General features: G+C 40.6%; 1 protein-coding gene across 1 annotated transcript in view; it reads right to left on the bottom strand.

The window, feature by feature from the left end:
* SLC9A9 (solute carrier family 9 member A9) overlaps positions 1–17,124 on the bottom strand; it is a 325,495-nt gene that overhangs the window by 208,770 nt on the left and 99,601 nt on the right. The window contains exons 5-6 of the mRNA XM_005303279.5: positions 16,637–16,752; positions 3,888–3,993 (exon numbers count right to left, since the gene is read on the bottom strand). Of these exons, the coding sequence (XP_005303336.3) occupies positions 3,888–3,993; positions 16,637–16,752 (222 nt within the window). The remainder of the gene's footprint in view (positions 1–3,887; positions 3,994–16,636; positions 16,753–17,124) is intronic.

The raw sequence follows: 17,124 nt of genomic DNA, 5'->3' as shown, positions 1-17,124 counted from the left end.
AGGGGCCTCCAAGCTGGGGCCAAGGGGTTCAGAGTGTAGGAGGAGGCTCCGGGCTGGGGCAGGGATGCGGGAGGGTCTACAGGCTGTGGGTGTGGGCTCCAGAGTGGGCCAGAAATGCAGGATTCAGGGTGTGAAAGGGGGATCCAGGTGGAGGAGAGGGGGAGGGCTCTGGTGGAGTGGGTGGGGCCAGGGATGAAGAGTTTGGGGTGCAGGAGAGGGCTCCGGGCTGGGGCAGGGGGGTTGGGTGCAAAAGAGAGTGCGCTCTCCGGGAGGGAGTTTGGGTGTGGGAGGGGGTTTGTGCTGTGGGCTCTGGGCAACGCTGACCTCAGGCGGCTCCCAGGAACTGGTGACATGTCCCTCCGGCTCCTACATGGAGGGGCAGCCAGGAGGCTCTGTACCCTGCTCCTGCCCACAGGCACCACCCCCGCAGCTCCCATTGGCCGTGGTTCCTGCACAGAGCGCACAGAGCCCCCATGGCCACCCCTCTGCATAGGAGTTGGAGAGGCATGCTGGCCACCAACTGGACTTTTAATGGCCTGGTCAGCAGTGCTGACTGAAGCCTCCAGGGTTCCTTTTTGATCAGGTATTCTGGTCAAAAAGTGGACACCTGGCAACCCTACACTGGAAAGCTGCTAGTGATGGTGCGGGAGTTGAAGCGCTCATGCGGATGGTATCTGGAGGCATCGGGCCTGTGTTATTTAAAGGCAGGTGGAATCCCTCTTGTGGTAGCACACTGAGTAGCGTCACTTTCTAAATGTATATAAAAGGTGTCGTGTGAGCTCACCTAAGTACTATCCTCCTCTCACTGACTGATGTATAAAAGAGGAGAAATATAGGGGGAGCAAACCTGTCACAACATGACCCCTATTAGTGTGCAGTAGGCTGTCCCTTCCATTCAGGAAGGACAAGCAGCCATGTCATGTTTGTTTGTCCATGAGTGGGTGAAGTGGAGCTGGAGGAACACTGAACCTTCTCTCTCTTCTCCCAACCCACACTGAACCCACAAAGGGTCGGGCACATCATTTTTAATCACTTTACTCACCTTTAAGAGGCAGTATGCATAAATGTAAGATCCCCCTTAGAATTTAAAATGAGTCAGCCTTGCAGCCATTTGCCTAGGGTTTCTTCAGCTGTCCGACGAAACACATTTTGCAGCCCCTCTTTCATTCTCTCTTCTCTTTACTCATTAAATAATATATGAACGAGCATTGCACTGTATTATTACTACTGTATTATTACTACTTCTGTTTATAGAGCTTCACATTTTGAAATATTCCCCCGCCAGTCTAGTTATACACTCATTGCCACTGCACCACACTGAAAAAAAAACTTTGAGTAACACTTTTTTAAAAAGTAAAAATAAAAATAAAATGGCGTCTGTGCCATGGGATGAAAGTTGCTGCACTAGAACACAATACTTCTGCATGCAACTAGAAGGAAGTTGTTTGATTTACCGGGGTGCTAAGTCATTGAAGTTGACTTTATCAGCAGTTCATCTTTACTTAAAAGCCTGCAGGAAAGAAGATCATGGTAGGGTTGAGGTTTACACAATTGGTACAACAACTCATTATTTAGGCTAGAAATTAAACATCACCCAGATTCTTTTCAACCTCATCTATAGGAGTGTAGGCATTTCCCTTACTGTCTGACACAAATTTCACTACTGAAAATATACAGAAAAATATATTAGCTTGCTAGTGTAAACAGATCCTACTGCAGAGACTAGGGTTACAATCTGTCAGAAACAGAGAAAAGCAGATGAGAAAGCTCTGAAGAAAAACCAGTATTTAGAGCAAGCATAGTCCTATCTATCTTCAGTCTCCACTTGCAGATTGATGGACTAAACCCTATGACCTGTATTTGTGTACAGGGAAAAGAGGAGATGTTAGAAACTCCTGACTTGTGGACTATACAATATTGCTGGGCTTTTGAGATTTACGTTGTACTTCAGTGGTTCCTCAGAGTTTGACCTTTGAAGAAGTCTATGTTATTTGGAAATCCAACTGCTGAAAACGAATGATACTTTACAGATTCTGGCTTTTTTGTTTGTTTGTTTGAGTTGCTTCTAGGTAAGTGTTACATAACTATTCACTAGGATATCCCGCACTAGCTCAGCTCAAATACAATAGAATCAGAGAAAGAAACCCATCTGTGTATTTCTTATATGTTTGGTTAGTACAGTAGATTCCTATTTTAACTGTGTGCTTTTATTTTGTGACAAATCTTTCCGTTTTTTTAGTCTCTGATTTAAATTTCCCTTTGTCCATTTTGTTTTCTGATACAACAGATACTCCGTTAAGGTACACGTTCTGACTGCATTTACTGAATGTGACATCTGTGCTACATATAATCGTCAGATTCTGTGCTCACACTCTTGACAGTAGATGGAAATGTTGTTCTTGCTCTAAAAACAATAGCAGGGCTTAAGTGTAGGGGAATGTAAGAGGACTGGTATTTAGACAATGAACAATTAAATAGGAGTGTTAACTCTGATCTTAAATATCTTGCAAGAATTATGTACTGTCTGTGAAAACAAGCCGTCACAACAAAGGAGAAAAATCCCCAGTTTGGTTCGTTACATATTGTCTACCAAAATTCACTTTATAACTTCAACAGGGTCTGAAATTCTTCTACATGCCTTGTCCTTAAAGCACTTCTGAGTAGTATTGCTGTGCGTTATCAGACAGTTGCTGTATTCCATCCCAGAGGTGGCTGCATTATAGCTCAGACTCAAGAAAGACTTAAACATGTGCTTAGTTTCATCCATGCTTAACTTTAAGCATGTACATAACTTATATTGAAGTCAACAGAAGTTAAATACATGCTTAATTGCATAATAGGATTGCTTTTCTGAACCAAGGCCTTGTTCACTCACTTGTTAGTTATTTTCATATTTTAATATAGCTAGAGCATGTAGTGAGAGTTATATCTAAGGTTGCTGGAATATTTCTGTACTACCCCCTTCCCCCTATTTTCAGTTGCTTATATGTTTCAAATCTTTTATCTATATGATAGTAAATTTTCCAGACTTGGTATCTGCCTGTTAAATATTTCTGGACATATCAGCAAAAAAGTTAAATTGTTATTGACTATAAAGAGAGGGGAAAAAAATGTTTCGCAATTTAAAAAAAATCCTGAAATCTGTCTTTGAACAGCTGTAGTGTCCAAAGAAGACATTTAGCAGGGAAATGGTCTTCATTGAGGAGAAGTATCTTTTGGCATGCTTATGAAAATCAGGTTTGATTGAAACTTTGAAGAACACATTCTGAATGTGCAGGGGGGCGGTTGTTTTACTTTTTTAGCAATGGTCCAAAGAATGATAGGCTGTGCCAGACATGGCAGTTGAAGCCAACTTGGGAACCTTCTAATCACGTAGTTAGGGTTTGTGTTTATATGGCAGCATAAACCCAGGGTAAATGGAGCCAATCATTTGTGAATTGCTTTAGGATCCTTGGGAATGAAAGGTGCTATGAAATATTATCTTACATTTACTGGCTGAAAACCTGCTGGTTTTAATAGACACAGGGGGATAAGCAGTACTACACTGCACTGCTTTGTGGTTTTGCCTTGGAAAACAATAGATAGCTTCTGGTCCTGAACTTCTGCCTCCAATCTGGCAAACCTCCCATTTTTACAGGATTTAATATACACATTTAAAACATTTATTGTTTTCTGGGCTGAGTATTCACAACCAAAAATTGCAGTTCAGACACACAACTCCCATTAACATTGCAAATTGAGTACTTAATGCACCAATTACATTTCCAGAAGTGTACCCCTTTAATGCAATCTTTAAACTCTACATTGATATTTGTATGGAGAGAGCTATTTACCAAGACAATTCAGAGTTATTTCATTGTTTAAGGAATACAGATATTTGTACTTACTATGTGAGAACTATAGCCACAGCATCATTTAGGACACTCTCTCCAAAAAGGAGGGTATACAGATCTGTATCCACATGCAGCTCGTGGAAAATAGCCAGAACTGTCACTAGAAGGAAACATACAGAGCAAAGCAAGCTTGTTATTTTCATAATTCTAGAACAGCTAATGAGCTAAAGGGAAGGGAATGAGTTTTGATAAGCATGTTTTAACGTCTAAACAATGTAACATGACAGTTTGCACATTAATTGAATGAAATACATTAGAAAAGGGATACATTTAAGTACACCAGCTCCCTAAATCCAGCAATAAGTTTAAGAGTTTGCTGCTTTACATGAACTAGAAATGTCCACTCCCTCCCTGCCACCTTTCAGTCTTACACAAACTAAAACTATACCTTTAATTACCCCTAATATCAGGGAAATAGTCTTGTGACTAAAGCACAGAACTGGAGGTAAGGAGACTCGGGGACTATCCCTGGCTCTCCCATGGACCTCCTGTGCGATCTGAACCCCAATTTACCTATTCATGAACAAGACAATGCTAATACTTACCGATCTCCCAAATAGATTGTGAGGCTTAATTTTTTTATGTTTATAAAGCATGTAGTGTCATTAATTTTAACATTTTTCCCTAAAAACTTGTATTTATATTTTGAGATTATTGATGAAATAACTCGTTCAATTTGGGTCAGAAGGAAACTGATGTTGGGAAAGTCACTTAGCCTCTTTGTGTTTCTGTTTCCCTATCTGTAAACAGAGCATAATAATGCTGACCCATCTTTGTAAAGTGCTGTGAGTTCTATGGGTGAAAAGTATTGTGCATGTGCTCTGTATTACTATTCATATTCACTATTTTCATGAAACAAACAGAGGTTTCCCTTTCTACCAAAAATTTAATGTAAAGCTTCCTAATGATTTGTATGTTTGGAAAATTACGCAGTATCTCACTGCATTTGCTTCACTGGTGCTCATCCTGGTACATAATTGTGCAATTGACTAAATCTTCATAGCAAAGGAATCCTGAAGTTTAGAAGTGCCTCCAGGGTTTCAGGTTTACATCTGACATTTCAGAAAAGGGAATTTTTACACTAAAGCTACCACTGAAGATTCACAAACCAATGTTTGCTTTGTGTGGGTGATTTTTTTCTCTTTCTAGAACTTTGGACCTTATGTACAGAATATTGGTAGAACTGAAACTAGTGCTGAAAGGATTTTCCAACACGTGTTCACCAGTGGGAGTGTTTGGAATCTAGTATTAGTTTAGAGTCCCAATTCTGATGTTCAGTTCTCCTATGGGGTTTTATGTACCATGATCCAGATTAACACAGCAGCTTTGAAGTACCATTCTGGATGCCCTATTCCATAGAAAATGATTCAGACTCCCATATCTGTGAAAACAAGCATTTGCCACTTCTAATATTAAGTTATTGACAAGGTCTTAAATGCAGAATCATAGAATCATAGAATATCAGGGTTGGAAGGGACCTCAGGAGGTCACTAGTCCAACCCCCTGCTCAAAGCAGGACCAATCCTCAACTAAATCATCCAGAAACTGTGAAATAAGTAATAGGAAAAGTAAACAGTAACTAAGGTCAACAGAAAAGTTTATATAGGTGTGGCAGGCCAAACCAAACAAAGATCCACACTGACGAAGTTATTTCCAAGAAAACAAACAAAAAAATGTTTCCCTTTCAAGTATCTTCCTCCCCCAGCCTTCTGGAAGTTATCAGAGCCCCTCTCTAGAGGGGTCTGACTCCAAGTCAAATGAAATGAAGGCCATAGCTATACTAGAGAGCTTACAGTGGCACAGCTGTACCAAGGTAGGCACTCTATGCCATTGCCGACGGGAGAGAGCTCTCCTGTAGACATAATTAAACCACTCCCAATGAGTGGTGGTAGCTAGGTCAGTGGGAGAGCGTCTCCAGCAGACATGGTGGTGTTCACACCAGCACTTCTGTCAGTGTAACATATGTTGCTCAGGGGTGTGTTTTTTCACAGCCCTGTGCTACATAAGTTATACAGACAACAGTGCTAGTGTAGACATAGCCTAAAATGCATAAAAATAATGAAGAAATCAACAGAATAATGAATCACTTGCCCCTTCTTCTGGGAGCGACTTCTTAGCCCCTCCAGCTCTCTCAAAGTTTCTCCCACATCTGAAGAGAAGGCAGAGTTTAGATAAACCCTTTTTGCAACATGCCCTGCCCCTGGACCAAGCTATAGATTGAATGCCATAGAACAGCATCTCCCAGCAATCCCTGAACAGTGTGGGGAGAGGGAAATTCCAACAGGGCTGTTCTACACTCGAAAATTGGATTAACCCAGCTACACTGCTCAGGGGTGTGAATAATTCACATCCCTGAGCAATTTAGTTAAGCCAACAGCACTAGAAAATTAGGTCAACACAGCTATGTTGCTCACGGGTGTGAATAATCCATACCCCTCAGCAACGCAGTTAAGCTAACCTAAGTCCCTGTGTAGACAGCACTAGGTTGATGGAAGAATTCTCCTGTCAACCTAGGCACTGGCTTTTGGAGAGGTGGATTACTTAGGCCAACAGGAGAACCTTTGCCATAGGCATAGGAAGTGTCTACACTGAAACGGTGCAGCTGCAGTGCTGGAGCTGTGCTGCTGTAGCATTTTAAGTGACAAGCCCTTAGTGACCTGGATTTCTTTCCTAAATCACAAACTGCCACACTGATTCCACTGCTTCTCCCTCAAAGTTTATTAAACTCCAGATCCAACCCTGATCGGGCTTGTTTGGTACCAAAAACAGAGGAGAGACCCCTATAACAATTGCAAAAAGAGAGCGTACATGAGACAGAAAACCAGAAAGGGAAATGAGCATTGAATATCTGTTCAGTTCCTTCAGTGGGTATCAGTGGGTTTCTAGAAAGATTCCCTTATTCTGGGCATGAAATCAAAAGAGCTGTAGTCGTTGATGCTGAGGGCTGCATGATGAGGTGTGGATTTCAACCCATGTGCACCCGTGTTTCTAGTTGATCCTGAGTTCTACATAGGAATGTTGTTCTAAAGCAAAATTCCCATGTACCACTTTGGCTTCCCCTAATAAAGCAACTTATAAATGAGGAGTGGAAACAAAGGAAAGGAATCTTACTGGGAAATAATGAAAATGCTGCTGCATTGTAAGGTACTATATATGATAGTTTTTGGATGGAGGAGCATGTTCTCTCTTGCTGTCCCATTTCCACTTAGCAAGCAAGAAGCCACCATCTATACTTGGTATTGAGTATTCAGGGCTGGGCTTGGTTTTACCATTTTCAAGTGCCTCCTCTCTCTCCTGTTTCCCCTGGACTTGACCATACACTAGAAAAGTCTTAAATTTCCTTAGGGAAGAGTCTCACAGGCTGAGTTTACAATGAAATTGTCATTACAATCTTTCACCATTGCAGATTGCCCACCAACATTATTAGCCACTATTCTATCTAACCCCCCTCTTAGTAAAAATGCCAACAGCTATTGTTTCCACCCAGGGGAGCGGCACCAGCACTAGTACAGTGGTGGGACATTTTAACAAAGAGCTCCGAGCAGACAAGACTACAGTGTAAAAAACAATGATCTAAGGGATTGGTGCTTGTTGAAATATTCTGGTATGTTAGGATATCATAATATTCTGGTGTGTTGGAATGTATAAACAGGGAAATCTCCAGCTGACACTTCTGACTAGTTCTGGTGTCCACTATTCAGGAAGGATGTTGATAAATTGGAGGGGGTTCAGAGAACAGCCACAAGAATGATTAAAGGATTAGAAAACATGCCATACAGCCATAGACACAAGAAGCATAATCTATTTATTTTAACAAAGAGAAGGTTACGGAGTTACTTAATCACAATCTATCAGTATCTACATGGTGAACAAGTATTTAATCTAGCAGAGAAAGGTATAACATGATCTAATGGCTGGAAGTTGAAGCTAGATAAATTCTTCCTGGAAATAAGACATACATTTTTAACAGTGAGGGTAATTAACCACTAGAACAACTTACCCAGGGTTGTGGTGGATTTTCCATCACTGGGAATTTTTAAATCAAGATTGTATGTTTTTCTAAAAGATCTGCTCTAAGAAATATTCTGGAGAAGTTCTACGGCCTGTGTTATACCAGAGGGCACACTAGATGCCCACAGTGGTCCCTTCTGGCCTTGGAATTTATGAAATAACTGTGCCTTCTGTCCCACAGGACCCCCACCCCTTCAGAACAACTAATGTTGGTCCTGGAAGATTCTGCCACCAGCTTTAAAGGACAAGTAAACCCAGACAAAACCAATGTAAGGAATCAAGAATCCAGGCCTGCACAAAGATATCTCTCTATGCATCTCTTCAAACAAAATGAATAAAAGGATAGAGAAGAATCAAAACAAACATTACAGCCATTAAGTCACCACACCAACAAGCTCTCTCAAAATATGAGAAGAAGATAAGATAAGACTTGCAAGTGTAGATGACCATAGATTGTTGTCTAGCCTCGGATAGATTCTAGAAGTCTCTCAACTAAGAGTTCTGGAGTTGTAAACTACAATGGCTTGGATTTCATATTGACCTGGGTTAAGGACTCAAAGATAGTCTATATGATTATTTTGAATCAGAATTTGCAATAATTTGGACCAGATGTGAGATTTATATATCTATTTTTATGGCATGTACTTCTTTCCCTCTCATTCAACAGAGTCCTTCTGCTGAATGGCAGGTCACAGGATTAATTGTGAGCTGCTTACAGAAAGCCATATGTGCATGTAAGTAGTAATCAGGATGATGCATGGACCTACTAAAATAACTTATCAATTCTTGGATACCTGGAGGATGATATCTTAAATTATACTACAGTGAGAATGCTTTTTAGAAATTAGAATGATCTCCTTTAAAAAGTCATTTGCCAACAGTTATCACAGAACATCTGTGATACCATAGTTTTACCTTATACTTAGAAATAAAACATAGTATTAGATGCTACACTGTGTTTTTTGAAGACATTTAATAATAGATAGAGCTAGGTTATATATAATATGATAAATAATCAAGGTACTTCCCCAAATACTGTATAGTGAGTATGCAAAAGTCAAACTACTTTTGCTTAAATAATTTAGCCTATTTCAGGATTGAAATCTTGCTCTCAGATTTCCATGTAAGTATAAGTGGAGGGATAGATAGATAGATAGATATTGCCTTGAGAACTGCACACAAATACTTTTTTGATGAAGTAGAAAACTCTGCCATAAGTGCAGATGGCATATTAATGTCCTGATTCCCAACACATTGATGATCTTCATTAAAAAATACGGTGACAGGAAACCTAAGCTGATGAAGTGTCTGGGAATTTCTTAGTATTTGAGCTAAGACAAATCTGGTTCTCTCCTTTCTGTATTTCATGGCCTGAGGTAACATGTGTTAGCAAATGCTCAATCTAGCACAATCTTGGTCCTACCCAAGTCAACACAGGTGTCTATTAAGTTGGTTTATAAAGGATATTTTTGGCATACATGGGAGCAGCTCCGCTTGCTATTAATTTCCTGTAATTTTCTGTAATTAATTTCCTGTAAAAACATTCTTGAAATGTCAAGAAATCACAGCAGTATTCAGACTAACAATATCCAATACTTTCTTGTCCTGTTGCTGAAAAGAACTAGGAGACCCAGAAAGTGGAGCCAGAAAATAAATGAGATCAGTATATGTGATTTAGAAAAAAGAGGATCTGATCAAAATAAAAGAAAGTAAACTATATATAAAATGAAATATTAAATACCTATACTGGAAACAATGATCAAAGGGGCTGCCATTGTCTCTTCTTAATCTTCTGCTTATAACAAAGTTAACAATCATCTGTCATATCTGATAAGCCCAGATCCTAACAGTCAGTTCAATGACAAATTGGAAGAAAATAAGATGAGAGACAATCCAATTAAACCACCCATACAGAAAAGGCTTTTCTCTAAAAATAACAGTTCCCATTTGAATTGTAGAGTCTTGACACTACTAGTCACCCATCCTACTCATGTCTTAGCTCAATGAGAAAAAGGGAGAAAGCACCAACAAAACATTTTAATTACAAAGATATTTTAAATTTACATTATTTACACACAGTTTATGAAATGTCTTACCGCTGTTTTTATGAATTATCTTTTTAAACACAATGTGGTGATTTTGTAAAAAGCCAGAACTGCTCTAGCTGGTGGTTAATATCTATTTTTATAAAAAATCCCCACACACCACAGTACAACTCACATCTTCTGTGCAGCTGTAACCATAGTAACTCCAAATAGAAAAGGGCCTTGTGATTATCAATATGACCAAAGGTAAGGGAGTTCATGTAGCTTTGAAATAGTTATGCTTCAGCAAACCTCTGTGGAGGTAAATGTGCTTCCCATGCTTTAAATGTCAGAAGTTTTTTTTTAAAGTGCTAAGGGTAAGTAAAATGTCTTTAGATTGGAATGTCATTATACAATAGTGTGCTAATAACAGCACCCAAGACAAAGCCCTAAAGCAGCACTTTCCAGCAATTCTCCCATTTTATTATGGTTAAGGCAAAGGTCAAGTAATTTTGCTAATGTGAACACCCATGGCATTCATATTATCCAGTTGTGAGTACATAGAATCAGAGCATTGCTCTGACTAATTTATCTTACGGCTATTAATGATGCAGAATATTTGCCCAGTTTTTAAGTCAATGAGAATTGCACCCTGTAGTGAGGCGGGGTGGCCTCCAGAGGACCCAGAGTGGGAGGGCCCCCGCATTGAGCCCTGGTGGGCGGAACCAGGGCCTAGTTGCCCCTCCTTCAGGAAGTGGGTGGGAGGGGCAGAAAGTATAAAAGGCGGCCCAGAAAACCACTGGAGAGAACAGATGCCTCCTGTGGCCTCCCGAGATGGGAAGCGGCGGAGGGTGCCGAGGGAGCAGAGGACTGGCCTGGGCCACCAGGGTCACTAGCTGATTCAGATCTGGAGGAAGCAGACAACTGGCCCGGACCGCCCAGACTGCTGTTGGACCTGAACCCAGAGGGAGAAGACAACTGGCCCGGACCACCTATGGACCAGACCACCAAAGGCTTGCTCGCGTTCTCGGGAGCTGCCATAAACCTTGACCCCTCCTCACAGCAACAGGTACACCAAGAAGGGGAGTGTGGAAGTGGCCTAGGGGTAGCAGACTCCTGTCTGGCTGCAACGCTGACAGAGGGTGAGTCAGCATGTTGCGGCATGGATCCCTGCTGACCCACTGACAAAGCGCTTTGTCACTGCTAGGGCCCTGGGCCGGGACGCAGTGGAGTGGGTGGGCCTGCGTCCCCCCTGCCACCCCAACCCAGGGGTCGCAGTCTCCCCGCCCCAGACTCTGGGTTGCCCCACCTTGATCCAAGGCTGGGGCCAATTGACTGTTTGTTTCCCACCCAGCCTGATCACAGGCCTGGGCCCCAGCTACGAGCGGAGACTGCTTCATTCCCCATGGCGGCCAATGTATCAGTGACATAGTGAGGCGGGTGGACTCCCGAGGACCTGGAGTGGGAGGGCCCCCGCACCACTACACGTCCATGTAAGGAAGGAAAGAATTGGGACTCAGCTTTTTGTTCTAATTATTTCTATATTCTAATTATTGAAACTTTCATTTGGGATTAGGAAATCAGGCCTGGCTATGTAGTCTTTACTATGGTAGATGGGGTACTCTAAGTCAGTGATGCACTTGTAACCACAGCAGATCTTAAATTATACAGCATACATGATACCAGTCAGCTCTGTGTTCTTGGGGAACCAGGGCGCAGTATCTAGCCAGTCTGACTCATGAAGGACATCCCCTCTCCCCTTCAGCCTCTGCTTGAACCAAAACCCATCAGTGAAAAGACTTGCAGAGAGCAGTGAAGGGTGGTGGGAGACACACCTAGACCCCTCCTGACAAGGGTGATAGGATTAAGGAAACTCCCCTAGCCTCATCTGCATCAAAGATGGGACAGGGAGGCATCTCCATTAGCATACAGAATGGAGAACAGAGATTCCAAGGCAAGAACCGCACCGAACTCTGGGACCAGAAAAGCAGGGAAGCACTGCATGATGGGGGATCTCTGCTCCAGATGTTAATGAACCCATGACTGCACACACCCTGCTCAGTAGTTATCAGACCAATTCTAGTAATAAATCCTTGATTGATATCAAAAATACTGAAGCAGCCTACTTGCATTGTGAGCTCCCTGGAAGGAACACCACCCATGTGATCAGCTCCTATTGTCTAGCTTAAAGAAAACCCTTGAGTCATCAGTTTACCCATAAACAAATCTAATGTTCTCCCTTGAACCATTGTTGTTTGCCCGCAAAAAACTCCTACCCACACTCAAATGTATTCTGATGCATGGATCCAAATTCTGCATCAGTTCCACTGGGATTTCATCTTCTCCTGACTGATCGTGCTGGGGGCTCTGCCTGTCACCTGGGAACCCTGACCAGTACAAGTTTCATGGAAGTGGTGAGATCCCTTTCTTTCTGTTTTCTTTTCTACATCAGGTAGAACTTTCTAACCCTGACTTGTTTGATCAGGTATAGTTTTCTATATATGACTTTTGTAACCTTTAATAATGTAATTTATGTTGGTTTAGGCTCTCCTTGTGTAGTTATCACTATTATTCAATAAATAATAGAGGTTAAGCTGGTTGCTTGCCTCTCTGAACTTTACTCTTTTGTGTTTTTAGCTTCCCCAATTACTCTGCAGCAACACTTCTCTTACTTAAGCTAAAGCTCCCTGTAGCGCCCAAAAATACTGTGGGGTTTGCTCATCAAGTGGGTTATTACCAGTACAACTGTAATGTGAAAGCGGGGATAGGGACGTGCTGAACCTGTGATATATGAGGGTGGCAGCTTGAAAGTGCTACTCGACCCAGGCTACTGAGTCCAGGGGGATATAAGGGTAGAAGCTTGAAAGTGCTGCTTGACCCAGTCCGCTGAGTCAGGGGCATATAAGGGTGGCAGCCTGGAAGTGCTGTTCGACCCAGCCTGCTCAGGCTTATTCTATTCCGGTGCGATGCCTGTGGCATATAAGGGCTGCAGCTTGACAGTGCTGCTTGGCCCAGCCTGTTGAGTCCAGGGACATATAAGGGGTCAGCTTAAAAGTGCTGATTGACCCAGTCCACTCAGGTAGGTAGGTAGGGGTGTGTGTGTGTGTGTGTGTTCATTCATCTGGTTCTGGGGCTGGAGGAACCCAGCCCTGGGGAACCTAGGTCCTGCAGGAAAGCTCCACTGGGAGGGGACTTGGAGAAGGGAGAAGTAGAGCTCCATATGAAAACACATGTGACACAAGCAGTACATTGATAGAATTAAAGACCCTCCCCGTCCCAAAGAGTAACCCTAATAAATGAGCATACTCCAAAGTAATGGGCAAATCTGGTAACACACATGTATTTGGAAGACTGACATTTTTGTTTCTTCACCGGATAGGAACAATATACTCAGACTTACTTATTTGAATCAACTATTTCCAGCTGTGTTGCTATATAAACTGAGGCCCAGATCATGCACCACAGTGCAGCTGCACAGTACTAGACTCCCTGTGGAAAATAACCCTAAAGAGGGGTTATCTAGACCAGAGAAGATCATCATGGCATATGGGGATCACAGGGGGTGTAGAGCTACATTAACCATGTGCAAATCTTTGTTTCCCTCTTATGGTTGGACGCTTAACAGGTTTATGGGTCTGCTACTATGTGTCAAGCAGTATAGGGTCCTGCTTTTAGATCCAGAGCTCCCAAACTCAGTCCTTGCAGATGACCCATCCTGGGACACTGTTACAAATAATGTACTGCATGGGGATCTCAACTGCTGTGGATCTCTGATGCTCAGGACAAGTTTCCACATTGTGGCTTCTAAGTCACCACCTGCTGATGCTGGTATAGAGGAGATGGCTGGTGTGTTGAATTTTGAAATGACAAAAACAGGGACAAATTTTCCATGAAAATATTTGCAACCAACTCTATTGGGGGGTCCATACACCCCCATAACTCCTAGCTGCTGCATCAGCCCCATAGTACTGTTGGCAGAATCATAGCTGAGAATCTGGGCCTGAATATTTCCTCACTCTATACGTTTGAATAATGTCACTAGTATGAATGTGGCAGAGAGGGGTTGCTTCAGACATAACTGTTCTCAGTAATCTGAATGCCTTCTTTGCCCATACTGAATTATAAAATGAGATATTAAAAAATAATCTGGTTTTATTTTTTTATTTTAGGAAGTCTTATAAAACAATGTAAAACCAAAATTAAGAAAAGGAACCCCCTTTTTTTTTTCTTTTCATACACATAATAACAATAAAATCATAGCGCAAACCCTCAGCAGGTTAGGATGCAATGTATTTAGCTTAATAAATTAACAAAAGCAACATTTTTAATAATGCAAGCTCAGCCAGGAAAAGCAGGCAAGCAGGACTAAATTCCTCTTGTTAATACTTCAACATTACTGAAGTATCTTATCTAGTTAGCCACAAAACTTGAGGTACTTAAAGCTGCACCTGTAATAGCACTAATTATCCAGTTGATCACAAGAGTTCTCAGCTGATTGATTATGTTCTTCTGTAATGAGAATAGATGATACCTCCAATTACATCTGATTTGCTTTACTTTTGATAAATTATGCCACTTGATCAGCATTATAAAAAGTATACACATAACTCTGGTGTTTAAAACTACATTTATATAAGCACAGAAGGGAGAATTCTGCATATAGAAGCCTGTGCTTTTCCAAGTAAAATGAAGTAAAACCATCTGAAGGTTTGCCTGGAACATCGTTGTCTTCTCCTGATAATTCTAAAGAATTATTAGGGTAAGACATATTTTGTAGAATGAAAGATTCAATAGGGACAGACAGAACTTGTTTTCTACGGGCCATGGAAAATAAAAAGGCTGTATTGCAGAGATGGTGTGGTTACATTCCAGAAATCAGAAGGGATTTCCCAGGTATCCCAAAACTTAATGCAGAAATTTTTAGGGGAATTTAACAAAAAATTTAGGCAATGAAAAATATTAAAATGTATTTTAGGAAATTCTCAGTATTACAGTTTTTCATTCATAGATGAACACATTTTCATAAGTCTCTACAGTATCTTGCAGTGTTTCCAGATTTAATCTGTATTAGGTATATTTTCAAGACCCTCAAACTTTCCCCACTGTGTCCAAAGACCCAGTTTCCCCAATGTGTCCAAACACAAGTACAGTGGTAGTCCAAGTCCATATGCAAGTTCAGTGGGAAAGCATCTTGCATTTTGGAGAACCTCTTCTTTATTGATTTTATATAAAACTATGTATGAGAAAGTAACAAACAAAAAACAAGTCCTAGACTGCTACATCACTGTCTTCCCATTCTCAACACTTATGTCACAATATTCTGTACCTCTCATTTGCATATCTGTGTTTAAATTTCTAAGAGCTATATTCTTCACATATAATATAAAATTGTTCCATTTTGTCATTAATCTGATAAATAAGAAGTTCATATGAAACAACCTCTGCCTTGTCAACAGATCAGTTTTTACCACCTTCTTAGGCTTAATCTCTTTTCACAACCAAGGGCAATTACAATCCATTTATTTAAAAAACAACACCTTGTAATCCAATGTACTGATGAAAAATCAGGTGGAAAATACAATGTTTACTTAGCTAGTAATTTATTATTCCATTTTATTTCTATAACATTTGACCAGATAATTTCGTTTGTTAGGAGATCACCAATTATCATGTCAAATTGCCACTCTCATTCCTAGTCTAGCAGCACACATCAAGGTCCAATATTTGAACAATAATAAGTAGAATAAGTTCTCTTATTAGTACAGTTTTTATGGTTAACATTCTATTGTATGTCCACTAGCAGATCCTACACCACAGTGAAATGCTTTTGACTGTCTATCATTAAAGCAATTAAGCATTTAATTCAAATTTCCATCTCTTTGAGAAATTGAAAATGCATGGATAGAATTAAAGGGACCAAATAACACTGTCTGAAATATTGAAACTGGATGAGAGAACAAGACAAGACTGAATATTGGAAGAGCTGTTGGAGATGGTTTAGGTACTTTACATAAGTAGGCATTAAATTACATGTAATATTGGTTGCTGATTCCTAGAGTTTGGTCTGGGCTGCAAAGTTTGGATCTGGATCAGAACTTTCCCAAAGTTCAGGGATGTGTGGACCTGGGGCTTTAGTTCTGGCCCATTTCTATATTACACATATTATTACATATGCAATGACAATCTATCAGGAATTAAGGTATCTACAATTGGAAAATCTATAAGCATATTGATAATTAAGGGCAGGATCTAACTCCCATTAAAGTCAATAGAAGGACTCTTATTGACTTTACTGGGAACTGGATCAGGACCTAAAAAGGGGGAGGAATACGCAAGTGGGGAGGGTACGCCCACTTACATCAATGTTACATTTGACACTGCATATCTAGAACAGAAGCATCTATCTCCTAGTATTATTATTCCTTAGTGACACTGGGAGGCATCCTCTAGAGTTTGGTCCATTTCAACATTTCAAAGTTTGTGGACTAAACAAGCACAATTAAACTAATTACTAACATAAATAAGAGAAGAATCTTTCCAGATAGTGAAATGTTTCTTTTGACCTAACATTTCTGGTTACGAGAATATCTATCAGCTATTTAACAGCAAATGGAGTAAAATCAGGAAGGCAGATGGAAACATTATATTCTGGTCTCCACATTTGACAGTTTTGTGGCCAAAAATTTAAAAAAAAAATTAAACAATTACCTGGGTCTGTAGCAGACATCAACGAGCCAAAAAATAAACAGTCCGTGAAGTGAAAATCCCCTCCTTTTAACTGGCCAACATGTAGCATGGCCTTCACAAAGCCATACATTATCAACCTGTCAGAGAAAAGAAAGACAGAGATGCAGACATAGTATTCCACTTTTACTCTCTTCATTTCACAACACTAAATAGTTTCCTATTTAAACCACTAGGTTGTCTTCTGCAACTTCTTTTAAATACACTTATTGTATGAGTACTGAACACAAATTGTTGCTGTCATATAAATCGACTTCTGTTTCAGCTGTTGAAATATTGTATCAAAATTGTCTAGACATCTGAAGAGCAAAAACCTTTTACTGAATATTAGCAATTTATTCACCTGCTGACAGATGACAATACATTTAGCCATTTGTTTTACAAAAATAAAATAAAGTAATCTAAAGAAGAGATGATCAAAAGTAATCTGTCAAACATTATAGAGTCTTCAC

Source organism: Chrysemys picta, chromosome 9 (genome assembly GCF_011386835.1).
Source record: "Chrysemys picta bellii isolate R12L10 chromosome 9, ASM1138683v2, whole genome shotgun sequence".
NCBI classification, from domain to species: Eukaryota; Metazoa; Chordata; order Testudines; family Emydidae; genus Chrysemys; species Chrysemys picta.
The sequence above is the reverse complement of the archived record's forward strand: the minus strand, read 5'-3'. Positions and strand labels throughout refer to the sequence as shown.